This window comes from Urocitellus parryii, chromosome 1 (assembly GCF_045843805.1).
Source record: "Urocitellus parryii isolate mUroPar1 chromosome 1, mUroPar1.hap1, whole genome shotgun sequence".
Taxonomy (NCBI): domain Eukaryota; kingdom Metazoa; phylum Chordata; class Mammalia; order Rodentia; family Sciuridae; genus Urocitellus; species Urocitellus parryii.
The window spans coordinates 206,643,193-206,661,058 of record NC_135531.1 but is presented as its reverse complement, the minus strand read 5'-3'; the positions used below and the strand labels follow the sequence as shown (position 1 = coordinate 206,661,058).

The following is a 17,866-nucleotide window of genomic DNA, read 5'->3' as shown; positions in this document are numbered from 1 at the left end:
TAATTTCTGTCTCAAATGTTTTCAACCAATACCTTATCTTCTTTTATAGCGTTTATACACAGAGGCCTGGGACAAAGACAAGACTCAGGTTCACATAATGCCTGATACACCCGAGATCATGTTGGCGAGACAGAATAAAATCAACTACAGTGAGGTGAGGGCAAACCCTGGGGTGCTGCATTTATTCTGTTGTTGTCATTGTTGGGGTTTCTACATTTAGTTTCAGGGAGATTCTTGGGCCTCAGCTATAAGGGTGCATGCGAGCTTTCTTACGAATACACAGCCCATCCAACATTTCCTCTCTGGGTTGAATATGCTATTTCATGGGATTCTGGACAAATGAAATTACATTGTCTTTTTCAGTTCATGGCTATTCCAGGGTGGTTAGTAGCTCTGAGAAGTCTTTTGGGCATTTCTAAGAAGTAGAATTGCCTTATAAAACACTGGCTCACTATTTTTGTTTTACACGTGGATACACTATCTTTATTTTGTTCATTTATTTTTATGTGGTGCTGAGAATTGAATCCAGTTCCTTACATGTGCGAGGCAAGCACTCTGCCTCAGAGCCACAACCCCAGCCCTGGCCTACTACTTATACTAAAATATTCTTTGTTTTTGCCTGAAATTCAAGTTCAGTTGGGTGTGTGATATTTTTATTTGCTAAACCTGGCAACCCTACCAAAGAGGACTCTAGGGGTCCTAAAAAAAATTGAGAACTAAAACTATGGGGTAGAAATAGCAGTCAAGTGTCACTATTTTTCTTTTAACTACTAAAGTTAGGTCAAAGGACACATATTTATGACAGTCGAACGAGCCAGCTAACTGAATGTGGGAACTGGTTTCCCTACCAGGGTTCTGGCACCCTGGAAACAAGTAATGTGCCTGTCGTCTCAGAGGTGAGCCCCTGCTTAGAGGGCACTAGGCTAGTTCCCTGGAGAAAGAGAGAGCTGACTGAGCATGCCCACTAATCCCATCCCCACCAACCACAAAAATGAGTAAGTCCCTGCACCTCTCTAGGTAAGAGAGTAAAGGAACAGAGAAAGGCCAGAGTTAAGTAATTGAACTTCTTGTCTAGAAAGAAAACCTCAAATGTGCGAAGAAGCATTCTCCATCAACAACACAGCCTACTGATTTTTTATAAAGTAAAATATAATTTTTTAAAAATATTTATTTTTTAGTTGCAGTTGGACACAATACCTTTATTTCACTTATTTATTTTTTTATATGGTGCTGAAGATGGAACCCAGGGTCTTGCACGTGCGAGTCGAGCACTCTACTGCTGAGCCACAACCCCAGCCCATAAAATATAATTTTTAAAAAATATTTTTAGTTGTAGATGGACACAATACCTTTATTTATTTATTTATTTATTTATTTTACTTTTATGTGGTGCTAGGGATTGAACCCAGGGCCTCGCACATGCTTAGGCGAGTGCTCTACCACTAAGCTACAATCACAATCCCAGTCCCTAAAATATAATTTTATAGACACATATTTTACTAATACCATAAAACCAAAATTTAGAATCTTAAAGTTGAGATTATAGTCAGGTTAACTATGTTGTAAGTTAAGTTACTCTTTCTTTCTGATATACTTTCTAAACATTATAAAATATTATGATTGTTACAAAATTTTAAGTAATAAATGAACAAAAGTGTATATATTTTATTTATAAATTAATGATATTAAACACATTATTCTGCCATTTCTTTTACACTTAGTAGTATATATGAATTGATGCTCTATGAATCTATATAGATTATATTCTCTATTGATATGTATATCATTAATATTACAATCTGCAAATAATGTATTTAATTTAAAATGCTATAAATATAATAGATGAATATATCAATCTATATTAATACCTATTAGTATATCTCATGTATTTCTAACACTATATAGTTTTTTGGGTACGATATAATTTATTTGCTAGAAACTTAGATTGTTTCCATTTTCTAGTTTTTTAAAAAGTATAGGGTATAGGGCTGGAGTTGTGGTCCAGTGGTAGAGCACCTCGCACGTGTGAGGCCCTGGGTTTGATCCTCAGTACCACATAAAAATAAATAAATAAAGGTTAAAAAAAGTATTTGGTATAAATTACTTGATAATCTCCAAATTGTTGCTGTCAAACCTTTTGTTTTAACTCTTTGACTTTCTTTCTACAGACCCTGTATAAACTTGCCAATGAAGAAGCAAAGCAGAAAGGCTATGACTTGCGAATTGACGCCATCCCAATTGTGGCAGCCAAGGCCTCCAGAGATATCGCCAGTGACGTAAGTAACAGCACCCAGATATTTATGTGGAAGGATGGGGAGGGGAGACTGACTCACTACTAATACATGATGTTGCATCCAGATGTCTTACTGAACACTGATTGATCAATGCTTCTAAAGCATTTTTTAATTTGAAAATATTTCTTTTTAATTTTAAAAGTCTATAATGTCCATGTCTCAGGGAGAAAGAGTTATCCTAAACTTTGGTATAAAATTGAATCAGAATCCATAGTTTTTTATAATTATGAGAAATTCATCTTTACATTTTGAGCATGTAATTCTGACATAATTCAGAAAATGCTAGAAGAGTAATCATTTGGTCACATGCCTTGGTTCAATAGCAGGTGAACACCAGGTACACAGCCTGGTCTAGGAAAATGTACCTTTCCCCAGATCTGCTCTGTAGTTTTGCCAACTCTTTCTTTGAAAATTATTTTAAGTGCTTCCTTTTGAATTATTTTCCAATGAAAACTAGAAAGACAAACAACCAAAAGATGAACCTGTTGCTCTCTGAAGGAAATAGGTCCCTTGGAAAAGAATTCAGACTTTTATAAATAGGTACTAGAATTTGTGTGATGTTGTTGCCTAAAGTAGATAGAAAATACCCAGAGTCAGCCCTTGCCAAAACCAGCAAGATGTTTTCTTGCTCATTTATAGTTCATTTTTCCACTTGAGGGATCCCAAACAAACCTCAGCCAGCTATCTTGGGCATAGCAGGGCAGACACAATCCAGTCCATCTCGGGGAGCCAAGTGACCCAACAAAAGTCATCAGAGCCAGATTTTAGAGGGGCAGAGAATGGGTTGGGGGAAAGAGAAAATGTGGATTTAGGATTAGCATTCTCAAAGTTCCATGTGAGATTTCCAGGTTAGTGATGTCGCTAGACTAACATGACAAAAGGCAGTGAACAGTACAGATTAATCTTCTGAAAAGTGTCACCACTTTTATTTCTAGGAACTAAATGTCTGCAAACCATGGGACTGTGTATTTCAGCCTGTCTTCCCATTTAGACTAGTGCTATGAAGTTTAATCAGCTTAGGATAAGGAGTTTAGTTGATGTGCAGATAATTTCATTTTTTTGCAAGAATTATAAATTTTAAAATAACAATGTTTTAAATTAATGAGACTTTTAACACTTTCTATTAATTTTTTTTATTTTTATTTTTAAGTTAATTTTTTATTTATATATGACAGCAGAATGCATTATAATTCTTATTCCACATATAGAGCACAATTTTTCATACTCTTGGTTGGATACAAAGTATATTCACACCAATTCATGTCTTCATACATGTACTGTGGATAATGATGTCACATTGCACCATCATTTCTAACCTCTTGCCCCCTCCTTTCCCCTCCCACCCTTCTGCCCTATCTAGAGTTCGTCTATTCCTCCCATGCTCCCTCTCCCTACCCCACTATGAATCAGCCTCTTTATATCAGAGAAAGCATTCGGCATTTTTTTTGGGGGGGGGAGGGGATTGGCTCACTTCACTTAGCATTATCTTCTCTAACTCCACCCATTTAACTGCAAATGCCATGATTTTATTGTCTTTTATTGCTGAACAAAATTCCATTTTGTATATATGCCACATTTTTTTTATCCATTCATCTATTGAAGGGCATCTAGGTTGGTTCCACAGTTTAGCTATTGTGAATTGTGCTGCTATAAACATTGATGTGGCTGTGTCTCTGTAGTATGTTCTTTTTAAGTCCTTTGGGTATAGACCAAGGATAGCTGGATCAAATGGTAGTTCCATTCCCAGTTTTCCAAGAAATCTCCAAACTGCTTTCCACATTGGATGCACCAATTTGCAGTCCTACTAGCAGTATATAAGTGTACCTTTTCCCCCACATCCTCACAAACACTTATTATTATTTGTATTGACAATAGCTGCCATTCTGACTGGAGTGAGATGAAATCTTAGAGTAGTTTTGATTTGCATTTCTCTAATTGCTAGCAATGATGAACATTTTTCATACATTTGTTGATTGATTGTATATCATCTTCTGAGAAGTGTCTCTTTAGGTGCTTGGCCCACGTATTGATTGGGTTATTTGTTTTTTCGATTCTTAGCTTTTTGAGTTCTTTATATACCCTAAAGATTAGTGCTCTATCTGATGTGTGAGAGGTAAAGATTTGCTCCCAAGATTTGCTTCCTTAATAAGACTCCTTTGGCACAAAAATTAAAATCAAGAAACAATAAATGGGATGAGCTCAAACTAAAAAGTTTCTTCTCATTTTTATTTTTGAAACCACCATTTTTATTTCAGTATAAATACAAAGATGGCTACCGCAAACAGCTGGGCCACCACATTGGAGCCCGAAATATTAAAGATGACCCCAAGATGATGTGGTCCATGCACGTGGCCAAAATCCAGAGTGACAGGGAGTACAAGAAGGACTTTGAGAAGTGGAAGACCAAGTTCAGCAGCCCAGTGGACATGCTGGGGGTGGTGCTGGCCAAGAAATGCCAGACCTTAGTGAGTGACGTGGACTACAGAAACTACCTGCACCAGTGGACGTGCCTGCCTGACCAGAATGATGTCATCCATGCTCGGCAGGCCTATGACCTCCAGAGCGATGTGAGTGCCTGAGAGCCATGATAACTGCATTTGTGGGAGCAATGCATATTAACATGTAGACAAAGGTCTCATATTTGATAGAAACCTTGGAGGATGATGTTTTTTGTCTCTGTTCCTCATTTTTTCAAGTGTCCATTACTTTTTTTTAATAGATGATATAATACCATAAAATGTCTCTAATTTTCCTTTATATTTTAATGGATAGAGATATAAAATTTAAGATACCAATGTTTTTTCAGTGTTTCCCCCCTGCCCCTCTGGCTTTGGAAATCAAGTGTCATAACAACTTTAATAATACTTGCTTATGTGTTTGATTTCTTCAGAATGTTTATAAGTCTGATCTCCAGTGGTTGAGAGGCATCGGCTGGGTCCCCATTGGGTCTCTGGATGTGGTCAAGTGCAAGAGAGCTGCAGAGATCCTGAGTGATAACATCTACCGCCAGCCTCCAGACAAGCTGAAGTTCACCAGTGTGACAGATTCTCTGGAGCAGGTGCTGGCCAAGAACAATGCCATCAACATGAACAAGGTGAGCCCCCAATTTGAGGGGAAATGAACAGGATGGAATGTCATTTAGAATACCTATGATTGTTTAAGTTGATCTTTTTTTGTTTTATCCAATTAAATTACTATCCAAACTATAGTGATGTGGTTGAGTTTTGTATTCTCTTATATAAGAATCCTACATATATATGATAGGAATTCTGCTTTGATATTACTCATGAAATAGAGTTAAAAATGGGACAGCTGTTTGGGGTTCAAATTGTTTGAAGTCTATGAGAGTTATATATTGTTTGGTATATAACCTTCTAATAAGATTCCTATCTTGCTGGGTGCCTACCCAGGTAAACATAGAGAAGATAAATTAGATGCAAATCTTTATATCATTCATTAAAAGAAATTCTAAACATGACATACTCAGGCACATTTGCAGTTAATAAATGAAGAAAAACAAAACCATAGGAAGAATTGAATATAGTCGCACATAGATGTGTACATATACTTGGGAAATGCCTAATTTTAATTTAATTGGAGTGTGGGGAACCTGGTAACATGTGTGTGTTAATGGTATTTATGTTTACATTTATATTTAGTTATAATGAATACTCTGTAAAACCAAAGAGGTTGAAGAGTGTTAACATACTGTATACTGTTGAGATACCAGGGATAAGTTTTATCATTATCTCTTAAATGAAAACCATTTTCAAAAAAACTTTGTTTTTCTAACTCATCAACCTTTTTATCCTTCACAGCGTTTATACACAGAAGCCTGGGACAAAGATAAGACCCAAGTCCATATTATGCCTGATACACCTGAAATTATGCTGGCAAGACAAAATAAAATAAATTATAGTGAGGTGAGACCATTTGTTTTATTTTCTTCTTCTGAACACATTGGTTTTTGCTGATTTAGAAATGTCATATTATGAATTAATCACCAAGCAGGCTAATTAGTTCAGTATTGTATTTTATGCTCATTATCCTACCTTGACTGTATATATCATTATAAAATAGGTAGAGAGAAAAATAAATAAGCACAAAATATCTCAGGAGCGAAAAATCCTCATAGTCAACTATTAATGTCTGAAATATTAAGTTTTATTTAAAGTAATTATTGCTATTTATCAAATTAGAACTTCCTTCAAAATTTGTTCTGCATGTTTGTTGTTTTTCGTTTATTTTACCTGTAAAATGGGATAAAAATCTCTATCTTGAAAATTTTTTGTGGTGACTCAATGAGGTAAGATATATAAATGCCCAGTGTAAAGCCAGGTATAAAATAATTGCTTAATTCATAAGCTTGAATTTCTCTCCTTTACTCTAATGTCACCTGAAAATTGGACATGTGACATGCTCAAAATGATGACATTTATTTATTTTATTTATTTTTTTTCTTTTTTGACATTTATTTATAAGAAGTGAAATAAGAATTCTCAAACTCACCCATTTCAAAATTGCCTGAGGATAATAAACTACATTCTTTCATGAGCTACTCCAGCCTTGCTAAACTTGTAATCACACATCTTTCAGTCCAGAAATCCTGTTGCATAGTCTTTTGCTCAATTGCTCTTGCCTAAGTCAAGAATTAATCTGGTTGATTCAAGAATACTGATTTCTTATATGGTTAAATATATTTTTTAAAAAAATGAAGACAGACTTTTCAGTTTGAGATCACTGGAAAATTTAAACATTTAGTCTCAAGACTTGATTGAGATAATTATTTTACCTTTACTAGATGAAGAATTATTTTTATTATTCTTTAGTCTATAATTATATAAAGCTAAAAAGGAGGCATGTTTATATCAAATAACCAGGACAAGTAAAATGAAGTGGATATGACTTCACTTTCTCCAGCATCATAAAACAGACCTGAGTTGGGTTCGGTTGCAGATGTCTGTAATCCCAGAGGCTTAGTAGGCTGAGTCAGGAGGATTGAAAGTTCTAAGCTAGCCTCAGCAACTTACTGAGTCCCTGTCTCAAAATAAAAAAGGGCTGGGGATGTAGCTTAGTGGTAAAGTGCCCCTGGGTTAAATCCTGACTCCCCCACCGTCCAAAAATCACTCTGAGGAGAGTGATCACAAGTATTTGATTGAACTTGGCTGTACTCATTTTCAAATGAGCCATTTTCTCTTGGCCACAGAGCTTCTCTGTTGAGCTACCTTCTCTGGGAGCTTTATCTTAGCTAGGCAAATGAAGTTTAGCTTCTATCCCAGATTGTACGTGCATCTCACAAACCTCTCCTTTTTACTGAGGTGAGTGAAAGTTGCTGAGAGGATATTGGGCTATTTTTAATTCTAAAAATTTCAGCTGGATCTACTGAGATTGCAAAAATATATTAATTCTGTAAGAACTGTTTTCTTAAAAATAGATTTCAGAGTGGTGAACTTGAACTTCTGCTCAATCTGTGACCAAGGGTAATTTCATCCCGTTCTTTACTCCAGAAATATAAAACAAAGCAAACACATCTTACTCATTTCCCTTAGATTCTCATTTACCTATTCTAATTCTCTTGGGTAAGTGACCTACCAAACTTTAAATTGTAGCCTTGGTGATAATGAAAGGCATTCTCTTCTTTGAAGTACTACATCTTTTTAGAATGTTGGGCATATTCAAGAAATCTGTTTGATCTGAAGCAAAAAGATGATTTAAGCACATTTTCCCCCATTACCATAGAAAAACATAATAGATAAAGTATTTGATTCTTTAGTTATAAAAGAAATATTTCTAGAAAATTTTCAAAAAAACTAACCCTCTGGGGCTAGGGCTGGGGTTCAACTGATAGAGCACTCACCTAGCCCATGTGAGGCACTGGATTCCATCCTCAGAACCACATAAAAATAAAATAAAAATATTGTGTCCACCTAAAACTAAAAACAAACAAACAACAATGACAAAAAAACTAACCCTCTGTATATTATCTTAAAAATATTAAATTTATTCTTATTTTTACTTTAGCTTTTCCTTATGAAATCTCATCTTAAAAAGAATGTAAACTGTCACATCTTGCTGATCCATGTTATAAACAAACAATAACATCTACGACCCTTAAGTCATTTAATATTAATGCTTCTCCACCATATTTAAAATTCAGATATTGGTACAGTATTCTTAATTCAATTTGAGAATTATGAAACAACTATTTCTGCCACACTTTCAAAAAATTATCCTTACATCTAAAATTTTGTCTTTACATGGCCTAAACAATTTAAAAGTATGTTGGACAAGGTAAGGTAGAAAGAAGGATCTAAAAGAATTATAGATCATTGTTTTTCCTTTAAAGCCATAAGCGATTTCTAAATCATTTCCCAGAACTATCTACTACTTCTATGTCTACTTTAACTGACTCAATAAATCTCTATCCTAGAGGAAATGAGAAAGAAAGATTAAATAGTTCAATTGTAGGCTGATGTGAGTGTGTGTGTCTGTATTGGGTATAGGGATGAGCTGCCTTCCAACCTCAGTTACCTTTGAGTTTGACAAAGGTTTTATAAGGGGCACGCTTGCATGGCTGAGTGTAAGCAAGGAGTTAACAAAGCTTCAACTTCTGTATGTACTCCCTGCCTGGGAATGCCCCTGCTCTTGAGTGGTGTTCCATTTCCTTTTTCATAGTCATTCTTCTTTCACTTTAAAATAAAAAAGGTACAGTTTAAAGGTGAGGAGAGAAACTAGACCAAAAAAAAAAAAAATGCAACTCATGATCTTGAATTTAATTCTGGAGAGAAAAATAACATTCTATAAAGGATTCTATTGGGATAGTTGAAATTTGAATGATCCTGTATATTGGACAATGATATTGTATCAGCATTAAATTTCTGGCATTGGATAAATATATTGGGATTATATAAAACTATTTTTAGTCTTTGGAGAGAGATACATGGTGAAGCATTTTAGGTAAAGTTATCATGAGGTCATTAGCTTTAAATTAAATAAATATACTATGTAGTTCTTAATCCAAAGTTCTACATCCATTCTTTTGACCTTATTACAGTTTTGGAGTGAATGTGAATTCTGTGAGAACCAATTAATTTTCTCTTAATTGGTTCAACAATTGAAAATAATAAGAGAAAAATATACACAATATATACACACATAAAGAGGGAGGGAGAGAATGCAAACATATGGCAAATATTAAAGAAGTAGTTAGTTGTGGATGTTCCTTTTCCCATTCTTACAACTTTTCTGTAGGTTCGAAATTTTTCACGAAAAGGAAAATGCACATTTAAAAATATTGAAACATAAATTTAAATATTCGACCAAGTATTGTTATATAAAGATTTAATTATAAAAAGAAGAAAAAGAAAGAAAGGAATATCTGCCCCAGTAGGTACTGTATTATCTGTCAGAGAATACTAAAACAAAACTTTGCCAATTTAATTCAGTAGTGCCCGACAAGATCTGTTTGAGTCAAGGCACTGTGATAAGTCACAAATATCTTGTTAAAAGAGCCAATAAATTTTTACTTTTTATGTTTAAAAATAGTTTATCAAAATGCATTTCATTTTGACTTATTGAATACCAGTACTAGCAGTTGTTTTAAATTTCATGTTTTGAGGATATAGAATTAATTAAAATTCGTGTAAACAAAGAAACTGACAAAAATGGCTAAAGACTATTAGTATGGATAATTTATTTAAAGTATGGTTGTCAAACTGTGCACCCATGGAACACCTACATTTTGCCTTCTGTGTATTTGTCCTGCCAGGGCTGAATGGTGGTGGTGGTTTTTTTTCAAAGAAAAAAAATAAGAATTTTATCATTTTTGTACTTTTGACTTATAAATCTTTGGAACCCTCTATCCCCACATCCGCTAACAATTTCCAACAGTTAACACAAATAAGAGAAGAGAAAATATTAGCATAGAAATTGAGAAACAGTAATTCATCCTTCATTCATTTCTTATCAGGGACACCATGCTCAAGTAGTGATGATATATATTATTATATAACCATATTGGCTGCTAGTAAAGTTATTCTTAATTCAGATTTGGAGCTGAATCAGTATTTCTTGGTCGTTTCATTTAGAGCAAGTGCTGAACAACATAAACACATTTAAGAGCTATTGATTTAATGTATAAAAATCTATGAAGATTTGTACAAAGAGAAGTTGTGATGTTAAAATTTGCTGAATGTGGAATTTCCACTTAATTGTTTCAAAAACTGGTAAAATAAAGAGGTCTTTTTTTAAAAAAAAAAATTTAAAGCTGAATATACTAGTGTAGTTCTATATCTATTCTTTTGACAAAAATCACAGTTTCAGAGTGACTGTGAGTTCTGTATCTCTCCCCTCAGAGCCTCTATCGCCAGGCCATGGAAGAAGCCAAGAAAGAAGGCTATGACTTGCGAAGCGATGCCATTCCCATTGTGGCTGCCAAGGCCTCCCGGGACATTGCCAGTGATGTAAGAGCTGATCGAGTCCTGACATGGGTCCCATTAGGCCAGTCACCTGCATGGGGGATTGTGTTCTGGGAATATAGCAGGATGTCTCTTTAGTCATTGTCCATCTTAATGCCCTCAAATGCATGATCATATAAATTGGGACGTGAGACTATAGGTGACGTCCCTAGGGTCACAACCCTCATAGTGTCCAAGCCTAGATTGGAATGTGGTTCCTTTGACTATCATCTTTTCCTCTTTGCTTGCTAGGAATGAATGCCTCACTTAAAGTCAGTTGGACATGTTGGGCTACTCATAAAACCTAATGAATTCTCTTCTGGGTACACCCAAGGCAAAAGTGACAGAAAAGAAGCAGGTTTACCTGAGTTCTCGAGAGCCCACAGGAGGGAGGACACAGGATAGCAAAGCAGCTAGAAATCTTCATACTGTGGGGTCTACAGGATCATTTTTTTTTTTTTTTTACTTTAAGAACAACATGTTCCTGGACATCTTTAAAATTTATCCAAGAGTAGAAAAAAAAAGTTTGTTCTTATAGGTTTTTAAAACTTTTAAATTGTGGGCAAAAAAAAAAGAAAAAAAGGGGGAAAAAACCAAAACCTACATAAAATTTACCATCTAAAGCATTTTCAAGTATACAATTGCACAGCATTCAATATATTCATATTGTTGAACATAGATCTTCATCTTGCAAAACTGAAACTATGTCCATTAAATAAAATTGCCCATTTTTAAACTACCCCTTCTGGATTATTTGTGAAAAGGAAACTGTTTCTCTATAAAAATTTAGTTTAATTTCTAAAAAAAAAAAAAGTAATTTCTATAAAAATTTTAAACCAGCTAAACACGCACCCCAGTTGTTCTCTCAGATGGAGTGACTCACATGAGGACTTCCAAGGCGCTATCATGACTTGTCATTCTAATTGGGCTCACTCAGTGTTCATCTTTTATCACTTTTGACACCATAGAAATTCTCCAGCATATATAGAAGAATTGTCAGGGGTCCTTCTGTGGAGACTTTAAGCGTAGCTCCTTCTTCTTTGGACCTAAGTGGGCCCGTATACAGCATCAGAGCAGCTCATTTAAGGAAACCCCCTGTTAACTTGAGGATTTCACAGAAAGAATAGCAGGGATCACCTTTGGTGCCACCTCCCCATATGTTGGGTTCTCTCTTTCAGTACAAATACAAAGAAGCCTACCGTAAGCAGTTGGGTCACCACATTGGTGCCCGAGCTGTCCATGATGATCCCAAGATAATGTGGTCCCTCCACATTGCCAAAGTGCAGAGTGACCGTGAGTATAAGAAAGAATTTGAGAAATACAAGACAAGGTACAGCAGCCCAGTGGACATGCTTGGTATTGTTTTGGCCAAGAAATGTCAGACCTTGGTCAGTGATGTGGACTATAAACACCCTCTGCATGAATGGACCTGCCTGCCCGACCAGAATGACATCATTCATGCCCGGAAAGCCTATGACCTCCAGAGCGATGTGAGTATCCCTGCTGTTGCCTCTGTATGTCAAAAGCAGATCTGGAACATGTCTGTGGGTTCCAATTAGTGCCAATGGACTGGAATTTATATATTTCAGACAACATGCAGTTGAATGCTCTGAAGGAGTTTCCAGCTAGAAGTACTATAGTTTGTTTTCCTCTCTAAAAGTTATATGTAAGAGGAAATAAATAGTATCCATTCTGTACAAGAGCATATCCTAGTGATTCAGGAATACTTTGTCTGAGTTAGATGAAACTTAACCCTCAAAAATAAATCACTAGCTGGGCACAGTGGTGCACAACTGTAATCCCAGCATCTTGGGAGGCTGAGGAAGGAGGATCATGAGTTCAAAGCCAGTCTCAGCAACTTTGTGAGGCCCTAAGTAACTTAATAAAATATTAAAAAGGGATGGGGAAGTGGCTCAGTGGTTAAGTGACCCTGGGTTTGATCCCTGGTATGTATGTATAAATAAATAAATAAACAGATCACTAGCAGCTGAACATGGTAATCCCAGAAATTCATGTAATCCCAGAAATTCATGTAATCCCAGAAATTCAGAGTCTGAGGCGGGAGGATCACAAGTTCAAGGTCAGTCTCAGCAACTTGGTGAGGTCCTAAGCAACTTAGTGAGACCCTGTGTCAAAATAAAATGTAAAAGGGAATGGGGATGTGGCTCAATGGTAAAACACCCCTATGTTCAATTGCTAGTGCCAAATAATAATAATTAAAATAATAATAATAATAATAATAATAATATCACTATCAACTTTTGGGTAGAGAGGTGGAAATGTGTGTGAGTATTGATATTAGAGTGTAATATGGAGAGAGTGGGAAGAAAAGTACGTTGTACTAAATTACTTTAATAAACATTCAAGTCTTAACATTTCCTGATGGAAATAAGGAAATAAGACATTCTTACTTTTTTTTCAAAATAAGTCATCTAATACTTGTTAATATTCAGTGTGTCCTATTGAAAGTAAAAAATAAAATGACCAATTAGATGAACACCCAATACCACATTTCCTTTATGTACCTCATTTTTAAAGATGAAAACTAAAGCAAGAGCTTATGATGTCAATAATCCCATGCCATTGGTCTGAATGTGTGGTTTTATTTGCAACTATTACCACACCTTTTTTTAATATTAAAAGAACATTCCTCCTGGAAAAAAAATCTTGTAATTCTCTCAAGGGCAGAACAATGTATTTTAAAAAAAAAATTATCATTCTTAATGTAATCCTCTGTACCAAAGAATGATCAGGAAAAGAATGTCCTTATGATCGAGTGACTGCTAATTGAGGATGCTGGCCTCTTTATCTGTTGAATAGTACCTTTCATTTCTCTGGTATGATCCATTTTGTGACTATGAAGTCAAAACACTAATAAATGATAAAAAACTAATAAATTTATTTTTTTTAATCAATTGATCTTCAGAATTTGTATAAGTCCGACCTGGAATGGATGAAAGGTATTGGCTGGGTTCCAATTGGTTCCTTGGAAGTGGTTAAAGCCAAGAGGGCCACAGAGATACTGAGTGATAATATCTATCGTCAGCGTCCAGACACCCTGAAATTCACCAGTATAACTGACTCACCGGAGCAGGTGCTGGCAAAGAACAATGCTTTAAATATGAATAAGGTGAGTCTTTGGTCCTCACTGTCGGAGATGAGAAGTTACCCTAGGACTAGGTAAAAAGTCTGATATGTTTTTAAATTTCAGAGATTACCATGAGATTTATAACACCTTTTAAAATGATCTTCCACTGCTCAGTGCTACTTCAAACCATGAAACTGATATTAAAAATACTGTGCTGCACAATTCACAATAGCAAGACTGTGGAAGCAACCTAGATGCCCTTCAATAGACGAATGGATAAAAAAAAAATGTGGCATTTATACACAATGGAGTATTACTCTGCATTAAAAAATGACAAAATCATAGAATTTGGAGGGAAATAGATGGCATTAGAGCAGATTATGCTAAGTGAAGCTAGCCAATCCCTAAAAAACAAATGCCAAATGTCTTCTTTGATATAAGGAGAGTAACTAAAACAGAGTAGGGACAAACAGCATGAGAAGAAGATTAACATTAAACAGGGATGAGAGGTGGGAGGGAAAGGGAGAGAGAAGGGAAATTGCATGGAAATGGAAGGAGACCCTCAGGGTTATACAAAATTACATACAAGAGGAAGTGAGGGGAAAGGGAAAAATAATACAAGGGGGAGAAATGAATTACAGTAGAGTGGGTAGAGAGAGAAGAGGGGAGGGGAGGGGAGGGGAGGGGAGGGAGGATAGGAAAGGCAGCAGAATACAACAGACACGAGTATGGCAATATGTAAATCAATGGAAGTGTAACTGATGTGATTCTGCAATCTGTATATGGGGTAAAAATAGGAGTTCATAACCCACTTGAATCAAAGTGTGAAATATGATATATCAAGAACTATGTAATGTTTTGAACAACCAACAATAACAAAAATTGAAAAAAAATTTTAAAAAATAAATAAAAATACTGTGCTGCAAAATATTCATAATGCTTTACAGATATTTAAATACTGCAACCCAAACATACTTTTTAGAACTGTTAAAATTTTTTAATGGTTAAATTATTTAAGGAATTTTAATGAAAAACAAAAGGAGTTTATATACAGCTTTAATAGTTTTGTTTCTGCTTTGCATTCAAGAGAGATGAATGGCATATAATCAAAAGAAAAAAATGTTTATAAACACCAAAATAATTTTTTTCATTTTCTTTTAAAGCGCTTGTATACTGAAGCCTGGGATAATGACAAGAAAACAATCCATGTCATGCCTGATACACCAGAAATCATGCTGGCCAAACTCAACCGAATAAACTACAGCGATGTGAGTATCTGTGTTTCTGTGATGAACTATAGTATCTGTTTTATTAGTGGAATATTTTTGTTTCCTTTTGTTTTGTTCTTCTTTTTTTTTTTTTTTTTCTTTTTGGTACTGAGGTTTGAACTCAGATCTTCACGTACGGTGAGCAAGTGCTTAATCACTGAACTATATACCCAGCTTTTAGATTTTTTTTTAAATTTTGAGACAGGGTCTTGCTAAATTGTGAAGTCTCAAATCTGCAATTTTCTACCTCAGCCTCCCAAGTGGATGGGATTAGAAGCCTGTACCACCATGCCTCCAGCTCTTAGTGAAATGTTTTGACTAACTTATACATATTCCAAACCAACATTGTCATTGAGAGAATTCTCCCTTGGTTTAATTTTACATCATGTGGTAGGTCCATAATGAAGGGCAGCCTATCAGGAAATAAAATGTGTCTGAACTAGATATTCTTGCCAGAGCAATTAAGGAAGAAGAAGAAAATAAAAAGGATAAAAATAGGAAAGGAAGATTAACACTGTTTGCAGATAATATGATCCAATATTTAGGAGAATGAAATAGCTCCACCAAAAGACAACTAGAGCTAATCAACAAATTCAGTAAAGTAACAGGTTACAGAATCCACATACAGAAATCAATAGCTTTCCTATTTTCCAATAATGAATCAGCTGAGAAAGAGATCAGGAAAACAATTCCATTCACAATAGCCTCAAAACAAAAGCAAAACAAAACAAAGAACCCTAGGAATAAATAAACCAAGGAGGTAAAAACCTCTACAGTGAGAACTATAGAACATCAAAGAAGCAAACTGAAGAGACAAGAAGATGGAAAGACTTCCCATGTTCATGGATAATCAGAATTAATATTGCTAAAGTGGCCATACTACCAAAAGCAATATACAGATTCTATGCAATTCCCATCAAAATACCAATGGCATTCTTCCTAGAACTAGAAGAAAACAAGTTCTAAAATTCATTTGGAAGACTAAAAGACCTAGAATAGCCAAAACAATTCCAAGTGATAAAAGCAATATTGGAAGCATCACAGTACCTGACTTGAAATTATACTGTATGGTAGTGGCTTAAAAACATACATAGAGCAATGGTATGGGATAGAAGACAGAAAACTCCATGTATCCACAGTCATCTGATCCTGACAAAAGTGTCCAAAATATACATTGGAGAAAAGTTAGTCTTGTTAACAAATGGTGCTGGTTATCCCTATGTAGAAGAATAAAACTAGAACCTTACCTACACAAAAATAACTCAAAATGGATCAAAGACCTTGGAGTTAGACCAGAAACTATGCCACTCCCAGAAGAAAATGTAGGGTAAACACTCCAACATATAGACACAGACAATGACTTTTTCCTTAGGAACCCTAAAGCTCAGGAAATGATGCAGAGAGTTAGTAAATGAGATGGCATCAAAAAGCTTCTGTACAGCAAAGAAAATAATTAAGAACAGGAAGAGAGAACCTACAAAATGGGAGAAAATATTTGCTGCCTCATGGAGAAATAGCCTAACAGTAATTACACTCTTTTCTTTAAATATTTTTTAGTTGTCAGTGGATCTTTTATTTTATATTTATTTATATGTGGTGCTGAGGATCCAACCCAGGGCCTCACACACGCCAGGTAAGCTCTCTACCACTGAGTCACAACCCCAGCCCTCTTTTTTTTCCTGTCACAGTCAAAATAGTTTTTAGTGTAAGCCTTAAAATTTCTTTTCAGAAGTAACTTTAAAAATGCTTTCCTAATTATGGGAGAGTAGACCCAGGTAGTCTAGTCCAAGAAAAGGAGAATATTTCAGCTTAAGATACACCAAGGAAAGTCAGTGTTTTGCTTGTTTGAAAGCAAACAACAACATAGAGAAATTAAGACATATGTATACATATTTCTTAAAAAAGAAAAATAAACTTTTCTAGTATCAAGAGAATTTTCCTGGCATTGTTGTTATCATTGCCACAGTGACTGATATTTGTTCTTTGAACCAAACACTCAGAGAAGGATCATATGCTTTCAGCAGTGTTGCAGCTCTGGGCTTTGGGATAATAGCAAGATTGCCAGGTTATCGAGCTTCATCACTGGCCCACAGCATAGCCTGTGATCAGCTGGGCCAACTGTCATAAAAAAAAGAATGTGACGTATTTATGCCAAAGAAAATAATTCCAACATATGCAAGAAACTGACATAAATGTCTTCTCCTCCTTCCTCTGGTTCCAGTTGATTAGACCTAGCTTTAGGTCGTGATGATCTTAAGACCTTGTTGTTTGGGTCTTGCATGAAAAGAAGAAGGATGAGCTATTGCTTTCAAGGCCTGAGTGACAAAGGGAGGAAATGACATTACTTAGTAGCATAATAAGTAACTGATTTAATAATGCTTGGGGCAAATGAATGGATATGTGAGAGCAGAGGATGCCCCAGGCATGTCAGCAGAAAGGAGAGAAAGTTAGAGCACAAGTATTAAGGAATAGGGTACTTTGGAGGGGAAAATGGTAATCACACTCTTATAACTTTCCCCTACAGATATCAGTATGTGTATCAATCAGCCCCTCATATCTGCAGGTTCCACATTAGTAGATTCAACAATCATGGATCAATACTGTTTTGTTTTGTTTTGTTTTTAATTTGCATCTATGCTGGGTATGGTGGCCCATGCCTGTAATCTCAGCATGTTGGGAAGCTGAAGCAGGAGGATCGTAGGTTCAAAGCCAGCCTCAGCAACTTATCGAGGCCCTAAGCAACTTATTGAGACCCTGTAT

General features: G+C 35.5%; 1 protein-coding gene across 25 annotated transcripts in view; it reads left to right on the top strand.

Annotated features, from left to right (window-relative positions):
• The window catches only part of Neb (nebulin), a 205,594-nt gene that overhangs the window by 90,030 nt on the left and 97,698 nt on the right, over window positions 1-17,866 (top strand). For 24 of the 25 annotated variants that reach the window (XM_077802538.1, XM_026387917.2, XM_077802547.1 and 21 more), the window contains 9 exons: window positions 50-154; window positions 2,169-2,276; window positions 4,550-4,861; window positions 5,185-5,388; window positions 6,113-6,217; window positions 10,649-10,756; window positions 11,929-12,240; window positions 13,677-13,880; window positions 15,002-15,106. In XM_077802538.1, coding sequence (XP_077658664.1) covers window positions 50-154; window positions 2,169-2,276; window positions 4,550-4,861; window positions 5,185-5,388; window positions 6,113-6,217; window positions 10,649-10,756; window positions 11,929-12,240; window positions 13,677-13,880; window positions 15,002-15,106 — 1,563 coding nt within the window. The remainder of the gene's footprint in view (window positions 1-49; window positions 155-2,168; window positions 2,277-4,549; window positions 4,862-5,184; window positions 5,389-6,112; window positions 6,218-10,648; window positions 10,757-11,928; window positions 12,241-13,676; window positions 13,881-15,001; window positions 15,107-17,866) is intronic. The other variant, XM_026387926.2, reaches the window with a different exon arrangement.